The 16,548-nt window shown below is 38.5% G+C and overlaps 2 protein-coding genes across 4 annotated transcripts in view; both read left to right on the forward strand.

The window, feature by feature from the left end:
• LOC117595221 (nuclear GTPase SLIP-GC-like) overlaps nucleotides 1–16,548 on the forward strand; it is a 772,829-nt gene that overhangs the window by 702,885 nt on the left and 53,396 nt on the right. The gene's annotated exons all lie outside the window — the stretch shown is intronic.
• Nucleotides 1–16,548, forward strand: part of nuggc.1 (nuclear GTPase, germinal center associated, tandem duplicate 1) — a 54,041-nt gene that overhangs the window by 34,059 nt on the left and 3,434 nt on the right. For all 3 annotated transcript variants that reach the window (XM_034294999.1, XM_034295000.1, XM_029123391.2), the window contains 9 exons: nucleotides 13,304–13,564; nucleotides 13,767–13,863; nucleotides 14,123–14,268; nucleotides 14,376–14,537; nucleotides 14,712–14,881; nucleotides 14,994–15,108; nucleotides 15,280–15,388; nucleotides 16,092–16,219; nucleotides 16,350–16,434. In XM_034294999.1, the coding sequence (XP_034150890.1) occupies nucleotides 13,304–13,564; nucleotides 13,767–13,863; nucleotides 14,123–14,268; nucleotides 14,376–14,537; nucleotides 14,712–14,881; nucleotides 14,994–15,108; nucleotides 15,280–15,388; nucleotides 16,092–16,219; nucleotides 16,350–16,434 (1,273 nt within the window). The remainder of the gene's footprint in view (nucleotides 1–13,303; nucleotides 13,565–13,766; nucleotides 13,864–14,122; nucleotides 14,269–14,375; nucleotides 14,538–14,711; nucleotides 14,882–14,993; nucleotides 15,109–15,279; nucleotides 15,389–16,091; nucleotides 16,220–16,349; nucleotides 16,435–16,548) is intronic.

Below are 16,548 nucleotides of genomic sequence, written 5' to 3' on the forward strand. Positions count from 1 at the left end.
ACAGCCAGCCTTTTTAGCAATGACCTTTTGTGTCTTGCCCTCCTTGTGCAAGGTGTCAATGGTCGTCTTTTGGACAGCTGTCAAATCAGCAGTCTTCCCTGTGAGTGTGTAGCCTACAGAACTAGACTGAGAGACCATTTAAAGGCCTTTGCAGGTGTTTTGAGTTAATTAGCTGATTAGAGTGTGGCACCAGGTGTCTTCAATATTGAACCTATTCACAATATTCAAATTAATACTGAATTTGGGGTTTTCATTCGTTGTCAGTTATAATCATCAAAATTAAAATAAATAAACACTTGAAATATATCAGTCTGTATGGAATGAATGTATAAATTATACAAGTTTCACTTTTTGAATTTACTGAAATAAATCAACTTTTTTATGATATTCTAATTTTATGACCAGCACCTGCATATAAAGGGTGCTGAAGGGCATACAGGTGAAAACAATTAAGACTAAAGTAAGCAAATCGAGCATAGAAATGTACTATCCTAGAACAGAAACACAAAAGCAAACCAAGCATAGAAATATAACATCCTAAAATGGAAACAAAACCACACAGTCATCATTACATAGAGGAGAGTGGGTTTCAGCCAATGTTTAATATAGTTTTCCCACAGTCAGGGGGAAAAGAGACAGGAATAAAACAAATACATCTGCCCGTATTTCAGTTTTACAATTTCAAATATATATATTTTTCAAATATAATTGAACCGTATCACCTTTCGTTATGAGAATTCTGTCTGTCACATTATATAATGAAAACCAGCGAATCAACAGATATCATTCAGCATTCCTGAATAGTTTACTATGTTCTACTCCATGTATTTAGACACAGCTGTGGATAAAAAAGAACACAACAAGCACTCGCAACTAAAATCTTATATTAAGTTGCAGAACCAGGAGCTGGAAAACCATCACAATTTACAGAAACACAGTCACATGACAAACTATGAAAATGAAAGACCAATACATTTAATTAGACGGATAGAAACGTTTTTGGCACACACTCTATTATATAAAGTTGTGCTCATACCCTGGCAGAAATTGAGATATTTTGGCATTGATTTTGAAAATATGACTGATCACGGTTGTATATTGAGAGCCGTGGTCGCAAGTCTGATGTTCAAATCTGTAATAAAGTTTTGCTAACTTGTACATTTAGGTACGTGCTTGCAAGCTTATCTTCGCAAGTATGTACATTTAGTTTGTGCTGGCAAGCAATATTTGACAAACTTAGAAAATGAAGTTTGAACACATAAAGCATATTTTATTTTCAGATGTATAATAAGAACATGATTTTTGACATGTTTACAACTTGGACAAGTTCTGTATTTCGAGGTTCGTAAGTGAAGATTCATTCTGTAAGCAAGAGAGGGGTGGGTCTTCTACTCTTGACCAATCAGTTACATTTGCATTTCTGCAACCAATACCATTGGTCGGATAAGTCCATCATTCAAAAGGAAATACCCTATTTCCAGAAGATGATTCGTTTTCTGCGTGGAACGTTTAATGCTGTACATCGAAAATACTTATTCATGTCATGTATTTTGCCAACACCTTAACAAGCCGCAGACTGTTATTTGGAGTGACGAGATCAAAATAGAGCATTATGGTCACAACCATAAGCGCTATGTTTGGAGAGGGGTCAACAATGCCTATAGGGAAAAGAATACCATCCCCTCTGTGAAGCATGGTGGTGGCTCACTGATGTTTTGGGGAGGGTGTGAGCTCTAAAGGCATGGGAATCTTGTGATAATATATGGCAAGATGAATGCAGTATGTTATCAGAATATACTGGCAGACAATTTGCATTCTTCTGCACGAAAGCTGCGCATGGGACGCTCTTGGACTTTTCAGCATGACAATGACCCTAAGCACAAGGCCAAGTTGACCCTCCCGTGGTTACAGCAGATAAAGGTGAAGGTTCTGGAGTGGCCATCACAGTCTCCTGACCTTAATATCATCAAGCCACTCTGGGGAGATCTCAAACGTGCGGTTCATGCAAGATGACCAAAGACTTTGCATGACCTGGAGGCTTTTTGCCAAGACAAATGTGCAGCTATACCACTTGCAAGAATTTGGGGCCTCATAGACAACTATTACAAAAGACTGCACGCTGTCATTGATGCTAAATGGGGCAATACACAATATTAAGAACCAAGGGTGTGCAGACTTTTGAACAGGGGTCATTTTATTTTTTTCTTTGTTGCCATGTTTTGTTTTATGATTGTGCCATTCTGTTACAACCTACAGTTAAATGTTTTTCCTGCTCACTTATGTTTTATTTAAAATTGGTACATATATTACCAATTATCCAAGGGTATGCAAACTTTTGAGCACAACTATAAAATACTTTATATGTCTTTATATTGTATGCCATTGATAGCTCTGCCTACGTTCCGGGGGGGTACGCTGGCGCACATTGGCAGTCCCATCTCCTGTTGGAATTTAATTATCTGCTTTCTACCAGCCAATTGAATTAATTGATTGTTTGTTCAGATCAGTCTTAACTAATTCGTTTTAAATAGTTTTGATGACTGAGTGTGGTGACGTGATTATATTTTTAACTGTACGATTTTACCTTTTTGTTATTTCCTGCTGCGACACTGAGAATGTGAGAACCAAGTAGACTCAATCTTGCCAATAATTTTAATTGGGACCTGTTTGCAGCAATGGACTATATATGTTCCTGCTACGAATAAATCGGTCTCCCCAGGCCTGGTTAGTGATTCGACAGGATGTGGATCAGGTACTCTTCTGCTGAATTGTATTGTTTTTAATCGGCACTGCTAAAAGCGCCACTCTCTCTAAACGCTCATGGTGACTTGGGAATTACGCATCGGTACTGTCATACGGGCTTGTGTAGGAAATATTTACAGCAGTGTCACCTAACTGTAATATCTACTCAATCTGAAGAGGGTGCGCCTCCACATTACACACCGTAATGTTTGCCAAGTGGTTTATATAAACTCCCCTGCATGCATTGGATAAAGTCACTAGCTTTCTGCACCCTAGCTTACCTTCTACACAGATTAAAACTCGCTCCTTTGCTCTGCTGAACACTCAATCTTCAAATATGTGACGTTAGCATGGGAAAAGATATTGATTGTCACAATTTAGGTAAAGCAGGACGCCAGGCGCAGTTCATGGACAACTATGGATTTAATGATTACTAGGGCAGGAATACAAGGCAGGCATGCTGGAATATATACCGGAAAGATACTCAATGACTCAACAAGGGCTGAACAAAACTGGGCCAAAGGAAGCTAATAGGATGCAGGTGAAAACAATAGTCGGACAAGCTACATTCAAGAACAAAGGACAAAAACCAAACAGAACAGGCTACATTCAAGGACAACGGCATGAATAAAATGGAACAAAACAACCTCACATTGATGTGATGTGCTTAACAGAAACTTGGCAGAGGTCAAATGACTTAATAAAGCTACATGTCCGGGCTATGTGTACCAGCAAAAAGCTTACTCTGTTGATCGAGGTGGTGGGCTTGCTGTTATCCACCGCACTAGTTACAAGGTGAAGACCCTCCAGACCTTCAATACTACATCATTTGAATGTTTGTCTTTTGGACAGGCTGGTCCTCAACTTATGCAAATTATTTTAATCAACCGTCCACCCAAACCTTCATCTGTTGTTATCACAGATCTATCAAAGAGAAGACTACCACTGAATAAGATTAACACGTTGAAGCGTATAGATTGGGCAAAGAAATACCTGAAGACAGATCTTTCAAAGGTGTATGGACAGATGAAATGAGTGACTCTTGTTGGACCAGATGGATGGGCCCATGGCCATCACTAATGGATACAGGGCACCGCTTTGATTCAGGCGCCAGCAAGGTGGAGTAGGGGTACTGGTATGGGCTGCTATCATTAAAGATGAGGTAGATGACATTTTCGTGTTGAAGATGGATTGATACTCAACTCCCATACCTACTCAATCAATCAATCAAATGTATTTATAAAGCCCTTTTTACAATAGCAGTTGTCCCAAAGTGCTTTACAGAGACACCCGCCTTAAACCCCAAGGAGCAAACAACAGTAGTGTTGAATTTCAGTGGCTAGGAAAAACTCCCTAAGAAGGCCAAATTTTAGGAAGAAACCTAGAGAGGACCCAGGCTCAGAGGGGTGACCAGTTCATGTATTGATTTATAGGTTAAGAGTAAAACCTAAAATCAGCCCTAACCCTAACAGGCAGCCAGTGTAAGGATGCTAGGACAGGAGTAATGTGTTCACATTTTTTTGTTCTAGTTAGGATTCTAGCAGCCGTGTGCAGCACTAATTGAAGTTTATTTATTAATTTGTCTGGATAACCAGAGAGAAGAGCATTGCAGTAATCTAGTCTAGAAGTAACGAAAGCATGGATACATTTTTCTGCATCAGTTTTTGATAGAAAATTTCTAATTTTTGTAATGTTTCGAAGATGAAAATAAGCAACTCTTGAGACATATTTTATATGTTCTTCAAAGGAGAGTTCAGGTTCAAGGGTAACGCCAAGGTTTTTTACAGGTTTTTGGGATACGACCATGCAGCCGTCGAGGTTCACAGTGAGATCTGCAAACAACGCTCTTTGTTTCTTAGGTCCTAAAACGAGCATTTCTGTTTTCCTTGAGTTTAAGAGCAAGAAATTATCTGTCATCCACTTCCTAATATATGAAATGCATGCTTCCAAAGTAGCTAATTTAGGGGCTTCTCCATGCTTCATTTAAATATATAACTGTGTGTCATCAGCATACAGTGAAAGTTTACATTGTGATTTCGGATTACATAACCCAGAGAGAGCATATATGGTGAGAACAATAATGGGCCCAGAACCGAGCCTTGAGGAACATTAAAGCATACCTTTGATATGCCATCCACCAGAGGTGGGGGACTCGAGTCACATGACTTGACTCGAGTCTGACTCAAGTCACAATTTTCAGGACTTGTGACTTGCTTGATTAAAGTATGAAAATGACTTGACTTTGACTTGAGAACAAGTTACTTGAGACTTGACTTGAAGTGGAAGACTCGACAATGACTTGAACTTATAATAAACAAACAGCAATAAAATTATTTTATATGTTGTGACATCAGCACCAATAATCAGCGTATGTGCCTTTAAGGCTGCACAATTCAAACCGCGCCAAACATGGCAGACAGTAACGTTAGTCGAGCTCCACAAATAGTATCGTTTGGATACAAGGACTTTGAACTGGACCGTGTGAATAAAAAAAGATTTGCCAGATGCAAAATATGCAACAACGTCAAATTTCATTCGTTATTTTAAGAACCACAAGGAAAGGTAAGAAAGTAATCTCTTTATATTCAGTTTCACTAAGATCTATAACGATTAAGTTACTAATGTATTGAATTAATCTTTTGTTTGTCATAAATTGGCCTTAGTTGCATATTATATATTTTTTTTTTTCTTGTTAGAAATGTGACCATTATCATTACTGAATACGTCTGGTAAATAGATGTAAGGGAATTTCACTATAACAGTGGCATAGCCTGAATTTTAATGTTGATGGGCATCTTAAAATGAGCGGGAATGTATATTATTACACGTAGGCTATAAGATCTGTATTAAATGTGGGCATTTTCAAGTGTTTGTGGACTGCGTGTGGAAACTAAAAAGCATTGTGCTTACTCCATAACAGTTAACTTTACTGCATGAAAGGCTAACATGGAGGCGCCGATGGGATTACTAGCACCTAAACATTTCGAAGAGTTTTTTTTTTTTTACTCATACAGACAAGAATAATTACAGCGTAATTACATATTAGGCAGTTTTTCAGTCACAATAATTAGTTTATAAGGTTGTTATTATTAGCCTTATTACATGGATTGGCTGAATTCCAGTGCAGAATGCGTGTTATATCTTGATAACAGACGTTGCCATGAAAAAACAGCGCGTTGCTATGGACGCAGCAGGATTCTAACCAGAGACGGAACAGACTATTTTCTTTACAATCGTTTTTAAATCAATAAATTCCTTTTGAAATCAATATTTTGTGTCAAATTATAGATTTATTTGGTAGGTAGCCATGTAATAAGCGGGATAAGGTATAGCGAGGCGGTTGTTATAGCAAATACAACCCCTTCAGGCTGATTAAAGATCCCTCCACTTCGTCCCCCCCAAAAATTGTAGAAAAATATTTAATTTTGAGCTTCGCACCGAGCGCACGTCAGAAACAGAGGACAGTGTGTGTGTGTGTTCATCTCTTTAGTACTGTGACTTGCCTCGACTTGAAACTTATAAGGACTCGACTTGACTTGCTTAGGGTGAACCCTTGACTTGACTTGCTTGATTTATCTGAACTGTGACTTGAGACTTGACTCGAGACTTGATGGTTAAGACTTGAGACTTGCTTGGACTTGACCATGTGTGACTTGTCCCCATCTCTGCCATCCACACTAACAAACTGATATCCTTCAGATAAATAAGATTTAAACCAGGCTAGAACATGTCCACGTAGCCCAATATGGGTTTCCAGTCTCTCTAAGAGAAGGGAGTGATCAATAGTGTCAAAAGCAGCACTAAGATCAAGAAGCAACAGGGCGGATGCAGAACCTTTGTCTGAGGCCATTAGATGGTCATTTGTTACCTTCACGAGTGCTGTCTCAGTACAATGATGGGGTCTGAAACCGGACTGGAGTATTTCATAAATGTTATTTGTCTTTAGGAAGGCATTCAGTTGTTGGGAAACACATTTTTCTAAGAATTTTGAGAGGAACGGGAGGTTCGATATTGGCCTATAATTGTTAAACATGTCCAGATTAGATTTTTTTAGAAGAGACTTAATTTCCGCTATTTTTAGTGAGTTTGGTACATAAGGAAAGGGAGCAATTTATTATGTTCAGCATTGGCTGACCTAGCACAGGAAATAGCTCCTTAAGTAATTTTGTTGGAATTGGGTCTAACTTAGAGTTTGTGGGTTTAGAACTCATTACAAATTTAGTAAATGTGTCAAGTGATACCGTATCAAAAAATTCAAGTGTCCCCATTGACACCTGGTCAGGGAGGTTCAGGACATTTTTAGGACAACTGAGATTTTGAGGACCATAACAATTTAAGGAGGAGTCAGTTATTTGTTTTCTAATGGTGATGATCTTTTCATCTAAGTAGTTCATGTATTCATTACAACTAAAGTGAAGACCCACTTCACTTCCTAAGCTTTGCTAAGCGTCGAGCAGACGTGAGTGATTTGTATTGTAGTGTACTGTCTATCCAGGCTAGTCTAAATACTTCCAACTTGGTGGAGCGCCACTTTCGCTCAAATTTTCTGGAGGCTTGCTTAAGTGCTCTAGTATTGTTTGTGTACCAGGGAGCAAGTTTCTTGTTGCGTATTTCTTTTGTTTTTAGTGGTGCAACTGTGTATGTATTTCGCAGTGTTGAGTTTAGATCCTCGATTTGTTCGTTTACAGATTTATTTACTCTGTCGTTAATGAGCGAACTTGTAAGAATATCAAGGAATTTATTTGTAGTCTGAGAATTTATAGTACGGCTTTTGAAACTCATTGTTGGCGGAGCAAGTGGATTTTCTTTTTTAACGGTAAATGTAATTAGACAGTGATCCGATAATCCAGGATTTTGGGGGGAAATTATTAGATCTACAATATCTATTTCTCGGACAGGTGTGATTGTGGCAATGTGTTGGACTTGAGACATGTTGGATAAAACCCATTGAGTCAATTATGGCTTCAAAGGCTTTTTGAAGAGGATCATTGGACTTTTCCATATGAATATTGAAATCGCCCAAAATTAGAATACTATCTGCCATAACTACAGGGTTAGACAAGAATTCTGGAAACTCATTGAGGAACATTGTGTTTGGCCTGGGGGCCTATAAATAGTAGCTATGTAAACAATTTATCGGCCTGGTTAACTTTCATGAGTAAAACTTCAAAAGAATGAAACTCAGTGATATGTTTGAGAGAACATTTATATTTACTGTCATAAATATTAGCAACACCCCCACCTTTTCGGGATGCACGAGGGATGTGATCACTAGTATAACCAGGAGGAGAGGCCTCATTTAAGGCAATTAATTCATTAGGCTTTAGCCACGTTTCACATAAACCAATAACATCTAGTTTATAATCAGAGATTCATTCATTTACTGCAACTGCCTTTGGAGCAAGGGATCTAACATTTAGGAGTCCCATTTTGAGATGCAAAGTGATAAAAATGATTGTATTTGTGACCGAGGTGGAGGAAGGCTGTATCTTAATAAGGTTGTTTTTGTTAGCACTACCTTGTTTAACTTTTCTCAGCCTGGAACAAGTCACAGTGGCAATAGGTAAAGCTGCACTAACTACTCTGGCTATGCTATCGACAGACTCCACTATGCTAGCAGGCTGGCTAACAGCCTGCGGCCTGACCTGCACCCTCATGTCATGTTAAGGCTATAGGAGTGAGACTCCTGTCAATGTTCCTAGATAAAAATAAAGCACCACTCCAGCTAGGATGGAGTCCGTCGCTCCTCAGCAGATCAGGCCTGGCCCTATTTCTGGGAGAGTCCCAAAAAGGAAGCCAGTTATCTACAAATTCTACCTCCTGCGATGGGCAGAACTCCGTTTTCAGCCAGCGATTGAGTTGCGCAAATCTGCTGTAGAGCTCGTCACCACCCCTAGCTGGGAGGGGGCCAGAGACAATTACTCGATGCCGACACATTTTTCTAGCTAGTTTACACGCTGATGCTATGTTCTGCTTCGTAACTTCTGACTGTTTCATCCTAACGTCGTTGGTGCCAACGGGAATGACAATATCTCTGTACTCTCTATACTACTGCCAGTTTCTGGAACATACTTTTTCAAGCAGTGGTACCAGAAGAAGTTCTCAGCATTCAAGAAGGCCATGTTCTTTATGCAGGACAATGCTCCATCACATGCATCCAAGTACTCTGTTGGCTAGCAAGCAAGGGCCTCAAAGATGCATGAATAATGACCTGGCCCCCTTCCTTACCGGACTTAAATTCTATTGAGAACTTGTGGACCCTTCTCAAACGTGAGATTTACATTCAGGGAAGACAATGCACCTTTTGAACAGGATTTGGGAGACTGTGGTTGCTGCTTCAGCGAAAGTTGATTGTGAACAGATCAAGAAACTGACAGACTGCATAGATGGAAGGCTCATGGCAATTACTGAAAAGAAGGGTGGCTATATCGGTCACTGAATATTTTTGAAAGGCCAGACATTATATTTGTCATTTTGTGTTACTTATTTGTTGCACTTACTCTACAAATGTAGAATGAACAAGTGAGTTGGAGAAATACATTTTTGTAATTTAGTTGCCTAAATTCTGAACACTAATTGTTGCATAATAATTGTGCACACTTATGTATTCCCCTGAGAAAGAACAAAACTTACTTTTCCTTTGTTAAACATTCAGGTTTGAGGTTCAATGATATTTTGCATTGCCTGGATGCAATGTGTTTGTTCAACAAAATAAATCTTGAGGAATACGATTTGCCTAATAATTGTGCACGCAGTGGAAACTATTGCTAGATGATTTTGAAATCCATGTTGACTGACACTTTTGCTGCTGAGTTTCTATCCCTCCTGGACTATTTTAAATTCATACAACGTACAGTTTTCCCACGCATAGCATGTTCTGGACCTGGTGTGCTAAACAGGTTTTTCCCGCTCAGATGTGCGTGGCTTAGATCTTGCCATTTCAGACCATTTTGCTATCCTGTGTAATGTAGCTGCACCTCTAACCAAGCAACATCAAAAACAGACAGTTACATACAGGAACATTAAGTCTGTTAGCACAACTGTTCTAGGAAACAGGCTTCAAACAAACAGCCTGGATCTCCCAACCTCCTCTGCTGAGGATTTGGTGTTTCACTATGACACACTTCTCTCTTCCAGCCTTGACTCTGTTGCCCCTCTGAAAACTTAGTGTGTCTCCTTTGAAATATCTGCTCCCTGGTTTACCCCTGAGCTGCATTTGTTGAGGTCTGCTGGCCGTCAACTGGCTTTATAAAAGATCTGGTCTCTCAGTCTACCTGGATTCGTAAAGAGAGCATGTGCATAAATACAAGGATGTTCTCACCAAGGCAAAAACATCTACTGCTGTAACCTCATAAATACTAGCAAAGGAATCCCCAGAACTCTCTTCTCCACTACTAAAATTCAGCCTTCTTAGGGAGTTTTTCCTAGCCACTGAAATTCAACACTACTGTTGTTTGCTCCTTGTGTTTTAAGGCCGGGTGTCTCTGTAAAGCACTTTGTGACAACTGCTGTTGTAAAAAGGGCTTTATAAATACATTTGATTGATGGATTGATTAACTGTATGAACCTCTTCAATCAGGGTTTCAAGCGAAGCACAACGCAGAAACTGCCCTTGTTAAAGTAATCAATGACCTGCTCATTGCTGCCGAATATCACCATTTCAATATCCTCATCATTCTGGACCTCTCTGCTGCCTTCGAAACTGTCTGCCACAATATCCTTCTCGACCGCATGGAAACTATGTTGGGCATATGTGGATCCTATCTGGCTGATCGGAAGTAGTTTGTGTCATTTTCTGGCTCAAAAACTCAACCAGCCCCTGTCAACCAAGCCATGCCTCAGGGTTCTGTGCTTGGACCCATTCTATTCATTGTCTACATGCTACCCCTGGGACAGATCATTCGACAATTTTGTCTTAATTTCCACTCCTGTGCAGATGAGACTCAGATTTACACTCACCTAAAGGATTATTAGACACCCTGTTCAATTTCTCATTAATGCAATTATCTAATCTACCAATCACATGGCAGTTGCTTCAATGCATTTAGGGATGTGGTCCTGGTCAGACAATCTCCTGAACTCCAAACTGAATGCCAGAATGGAGAAAGAAAGGGTGATTTAAGCAATTTTGATTGTGGCATGGTTGTTGGTGCCAGACGGGCCGGTCTGAGTATTTCACAACTCTGCTCAGTTACTGGGATTTTCATGCACAACCATTTCTAGGGTTTACAAAGAACGGTGTGAATAGGGAAAAACATTTCAGTATGCCGGCAGTCCTGTGGGTGAAAATGCCTTGTTGATTGCTAGAGGTCAGAGGAGAAATGGGCCGACTGATTCAAGCTGATAGAAGAGCAACTTTGACTGAAAATAACCACTCGTTAACAACCGAGGTATGCAGCAAAAGCATTTGTGAAGCCACAAACAGCACAACCTTGAGGCGGATGGCATGGTCAAAACTCTGCTGCTAGAGTTATAAATCTTTAGAATGTAGTTACAGAGACAAAATTATGTTGGCATAATTACCAGTTTAATTAATACTTGCAAGGACAGAGGAATCGTAGTTTACAAGGTAAACCGTGAGACATCCCTGAGGGCAGTTGAAATAAATTCACAGGGTAGGGGTAGTGGTTTGCATAGGCACCCAGTGAAAACAACATACAGTGGGGAGAACAAGTATTTGATACACTGCCGATTTTGCCCGGTTTTCCCACTTACAAGCATGTAGAAGTCCGTCATTTTTATCATAGGTAACTCTTCAAATGTGAGTGACGGAATCTAAAACAAAAATTCAGAAAATCACATTGTATGATTTTTAAGTGATTAATTTGCATTTTATTGCATGACACAAGTATTTATACATCAGAAAGCAGAACTTAATATTTGGTACAGAAACCTTTGTTATGCAATTACAGAGATCATCCGTTGCCTGCAGTTCTTGACCAGGTTTGCACACACTGCAGCAGGGATTTTGGCCCACTCCTCCATACAGACTTCGTTTTCTTTGAGACTGTGGTCCCAGCTCTCTTCAGGTCATTGACCAGGTCCTGTCGTGTAGTTCTTGGCTGATCCCTCACCTTCCTCATGATCATTGATGCCCCGCGAGGTGAGACCTTGCATGGAGCCCCAGACTGAGGGAGATTGACCGTCATCTTGAACATCTTCCATTTTCTAATAATTGCGCCAACAGTTGTTGCCTTCTCACCAAGCTGCTTACCTATTGTCCTGTAAGCCCATCCAGCCTTGTGCAGGTCTACAATTTCATCCCTGATGTCCTTACACAGCTCTCTGGTCTTGGCCATTGTGGAGAGGTTGGAGTCTGTTTGATTGAGTGTGTGTCTTTTATACAGGTAACGAGTTCTAACATGTGCAGTTAATACAGGTAATGAGTGGAGAACAGGAGGGCTTCTTAAAGAAAAACTAACAGGTCTGTGAGAGCCGGAATTCTTACTGGTTGGTAGGTTATCAAATACTTGTCATGCAATAAAATGCAAATTAATTATAAAAAAATTATACAATGTGATTTTCTGGATTTTGTTTTAGTGTACCTATGATAAAAAATTACAGACCTCTACATGCTCTAAGTAGAAAACCTGCAAACCGGCAGTGTATCAAATACTTGTTCTCCCCACTGTATGCTCCTTATCCCTTTCTAACCTCTGTTGTGTGTCTTCTATCATGTCCTAAAACTCTGATCTGATCTACCCAGACTCTGACAAAACGTTTATAACTACATCAACACCTCATTCTTCCTGTCCCACATTTACAACTCTATCAACACCTCTAGCATTCCTATTCATGTCGTTAACAACACGTAACTCAGACTCTATCATCAAAACAGACTGAAGACTGACTTGTTCAGGCTAGCTTTTCTCTTGGCTGAACATGGTCATAATTTAGCTCTGGTGTAATTTATGGTGTTTTCTCTGTGATTACTGTTTTTGCTTGAAAAAAAAGTTCAATGTCCTTGGGTTTCTGGAAAGGTGTTTGAAAATGTAATGTGTTAACAATATTTATAATAACTTGGCTCAAAGGGATAGAAAAGGCCTTTGAATTATTCTTATACCCATTCCTTAACTTGTGCCTTTCCACAACTTTATCTCATAGATCTTTTCAAAGTGTCATTTCCCACATTAGTGCTATATTTGCTTTTAATTATACTAATAAACAGTGGAGTCCTCTATGAACAACTGCTTTTATTCAAAACTAAACAATCACTACAGTTGAACAAAGATGGACATCCATTAGCTATATTTGTAATCTGGAAGGTGGTTGGCTATATCTCAAGTTTGAAATTACAGTTCTAAGGGGGGGGTCTTCATTTTTACAAAAAGGGTATTTTACTGTTTTAATTTACTGTTTTAAATCCAGACTTTTTCTGAATTACATTTTTTCGCTTGGATATTGTGGGTTACTCTGTGTAAATAATGCAGCAAAAGTCAGATTGTGTTTTAATTTCAGGCTGTAAGGCAACAAAAGTTGAACATTTTGAATGGTGGTGGTGATTTTCTATACCCACTGTATACATCTTTACTGTTGAACAATTTGCTTGACACTGTTTCAGTTTGTAGGGAACTGCTCAGTGGTTTGGATTGTGAGCGACATTTCACGAGCAATTTCAGAAAAGGAATCTTGGGAGATTTTAGACAGCACTGTTAGCCTCATTGGACCTGGTGGAGAATGTAGAAGCATCAGCTTCATCTGCACCAAGACGGACGACATTGAGGAGAGTGCAAAGGATAATGCTCGCTCCATTATTTTGACCAGAAATGAAATTACCAAGAAAAAAGTGAGAGAAAAATTCAACAAACAAAAAGATGTAAAGGTAAGTGAAGACATTTGGGAATTCCATCTGTTTAGAAATAGTTATTGTTTCGTATACATACAAACTGTTGGGTAAAATGTACTGTTTATGTAGATAAGGCAGTTCTAACATTAGTGAAAGTAGAAACATTTGTATTTGTATTAATATTTGCAAAAGGTGTCTTGGCTTGATTTCCAATCTTTGTCTTATGATCATGTTTCAGAAACACTTCAGTGATGCAGATGGTTTCTTTAAGGTGTTTACTGTAAGTTCCAAGAAATACAACATGGAAAAACAGAGTGAACTGGATGAAAAAGCAGGTGCAATTACTGAAAGTTTTTTTTTTATTGTACAACATAATAAAGGTTATGATGGTCAATACAATTTTAAAAACAGGTTCAGGAGAATATTCTAAAATTCTCTTCAATACCAGATTGATTGAAAGAAGTGTGATGATACAGTGCACATAATAGTCGAGTTTTCATATTAACAATGATGTGATTTAGAACATGATATCAGACAATGAAAACAGTTTTGAGCATCCTCTTGAATTGCCCTTGTTTTTTAACTTCATTCTAGAGGAGTGGTTGAATGCCCTTTATGATACAGAAATACCTCACCTTCAAGAAGTTCTCAGAAATCTCAATGATCATCACACAAGGACATCAGATTATATTTCTGGAGTGGATGGGATCCTCTCTCTGATACAGGCAGCCAGAAACACGGTATTGTACCTTTCAGCATATTTAACTGTCTTCTCCTTAACAACATACTATTTCATGTAAAAAAAAAATATTGTGTATAATACTGACTATGTTGAGTTGGATTTCAGACAGACAGCAAAGAAGAGGTGTGCAAGGTTTTGAAACAGAGGCTTGAACACAACCTTAAATCCATTGTTCACTACATGGAAAAGCCTTATAATGCTTTCGACCAATGTCTCTCCAAAGGAGTTCAGCAGTCAGAAGATTCATGCGACACATTAATGAGTGAAGTAAGCTAGTAAGCTAATCAGAAGATATATAAAAAAAGCTCCTTTTCCACCATCATTCTAAATCTGTATAAACTGGTTAGAGAAGCTTGACAATCAAGTCACACTATACTTATGGAGGATATATTTCCTTTGCTGCGCCCTAAAATAACTGCTTATTTTATTCTTTCTTTTAAGGTCTGGAAATCATGTGGTGGACAATATGGAATAGTGAGGTGTTTATGCGAGAATAATGGCATTTACAAACCAAAAGGGAAAAAGAAAAAGCGGAAGGAAATTAACGTCAATGAGAGTTTAGCCTCATGCATGAGAACTTGCATTGATGAAGAGTTTACATATTTTTTCCCGTATGTTATTTCATTAAAATAAATCCAATAATTAACACTAAAGGTCCATCAATGTGAAATGACAAGGCACAGTCAAGTCTTGTAACCATATACTGAAACCATTTTGTTTCAGAAATGACAAATGTGGCCCAATCAGGAAAAAGATTGAAGACTTCACCCTTGACACAAACAGCTTGGTTGAGAAGCACAAGAGTGTGTCACTGCATCTGAAATTCCTTAATACAGAGGTAGGGTTTTCATGACTAACATTAATAGTTAAAATTTGATTAATAGAACCTAAATTAATGGATTACAGTGATATCTTGTGCATATATGGTTTATTGGGTCATTTAGTAATTTGGGCAAACTAAACCATAAACTGTATTAAGCGGGCTTCTTGAAAAAAATATATCTTTAAGGAAAAAAGGTTGAAGACACAACTAATCCGTGACCTGCTTGACAAAAAGAAACAGATATACTTCACTCTACCTGACTCGATCAAGAACTCTATGCATGTATCCTATACAAGTAAGTATTTTAGATCAAACATTTTTTTAAATTTAAAGTAACAGAAAGTAGTACCCCAGGTGCAGCGGTCTAAGATACTTCCTCAAAATATAGCAGCGTCATTGCGGTGTTTGAATCCTAGTCTCAGGACACAGAACATGCCTTGGGGTCCAGCATTGGTACAGTATGCAGTATGTATCTCGCAAGACCTTGTGGTAGAATGGGCTTCTGAAATCTCAATTATGAATGCAAAAGCAGAGGAATGCTTTACCCTTTAAGCACGTGTACTAGCGAAAAGATATCTTGATTAGAACAGCAGTGTGATTAGAATCAGAAGGCCTGGGGAGATGTGCTTGGAGGAAACATATTTTTATTTGATTATCCCGCACCTACTGTGGTATTGTTCCACAAGGTCTGGACAGTAACAAATTAAAAATAAAAACATTTGGTAAAAATTAAATTCAAAGGAGACTTATGTATACATATTTTCTTGTAATTAAAAAGGACTCAACATTGAGCTCTCCATTCAGTTTGATGCACAACCATTTGAAAAGAAAATTACAAAAGACATACAAATAAACTCACATTAAGAATAACAGTTACATCTATCATTATACAGGCCATCGGATATTTAAGCTAATATTTGGAGAACATATTTTCTTATAAATGTGTAATGTATTAATAGCATATGAATGGTTATGGAAAATACATTACTTTGTTTTAGATGCATCAAATAATAAAGGAAAAGGTTCTCTGCAAAGGATGAAAGATGAGCTACATCTGAACATAAAGAAAGCAAATATTTTCCGGAAGGCCAAGCAAGATATGATGGATGGTTTAACTAGACTGAAGGTTTGAAACGTAGTATGTTGGCATTGACAGGAAGTACAGTGTAATGCATGTATTCAGTCAACTCCCACAGTAAATGTCCCTCTTTACACAAAAATGCAGAGGTTAACTGAATAATATTTTCCTGTATTAGGATCACATGGTGATGCAGCTGAGGTATAAACTAGAAGAATCAATCAGGATGTCACTCCAGACTCCCAACAGCTTGTTCCTCCCAGGTAAATAAATGTAATTGAGTTAAGTCACAGCTTGTACTTGAGTTACAGTTTTTTACAGGATTACAGTTGTATATTGTGGTAAGATGAGGGTACAAATCCTGTGGAGTAGCCCTG

The sequence above is a fragment of the Esox lucius genome, chromosome 11 (assembly GCF_011004845.1).
Source record: "Esox lucius isolate fEsoLuc1 chromosome 11, fEsoLuc1.pri, whole genome shotgun sequence".
Taxonomy (NCBI): Eukaryota; Metazoa; Chordata; class Actinopteri; order Esociformes; family Esocidae; genus Esox; species Esox lucius.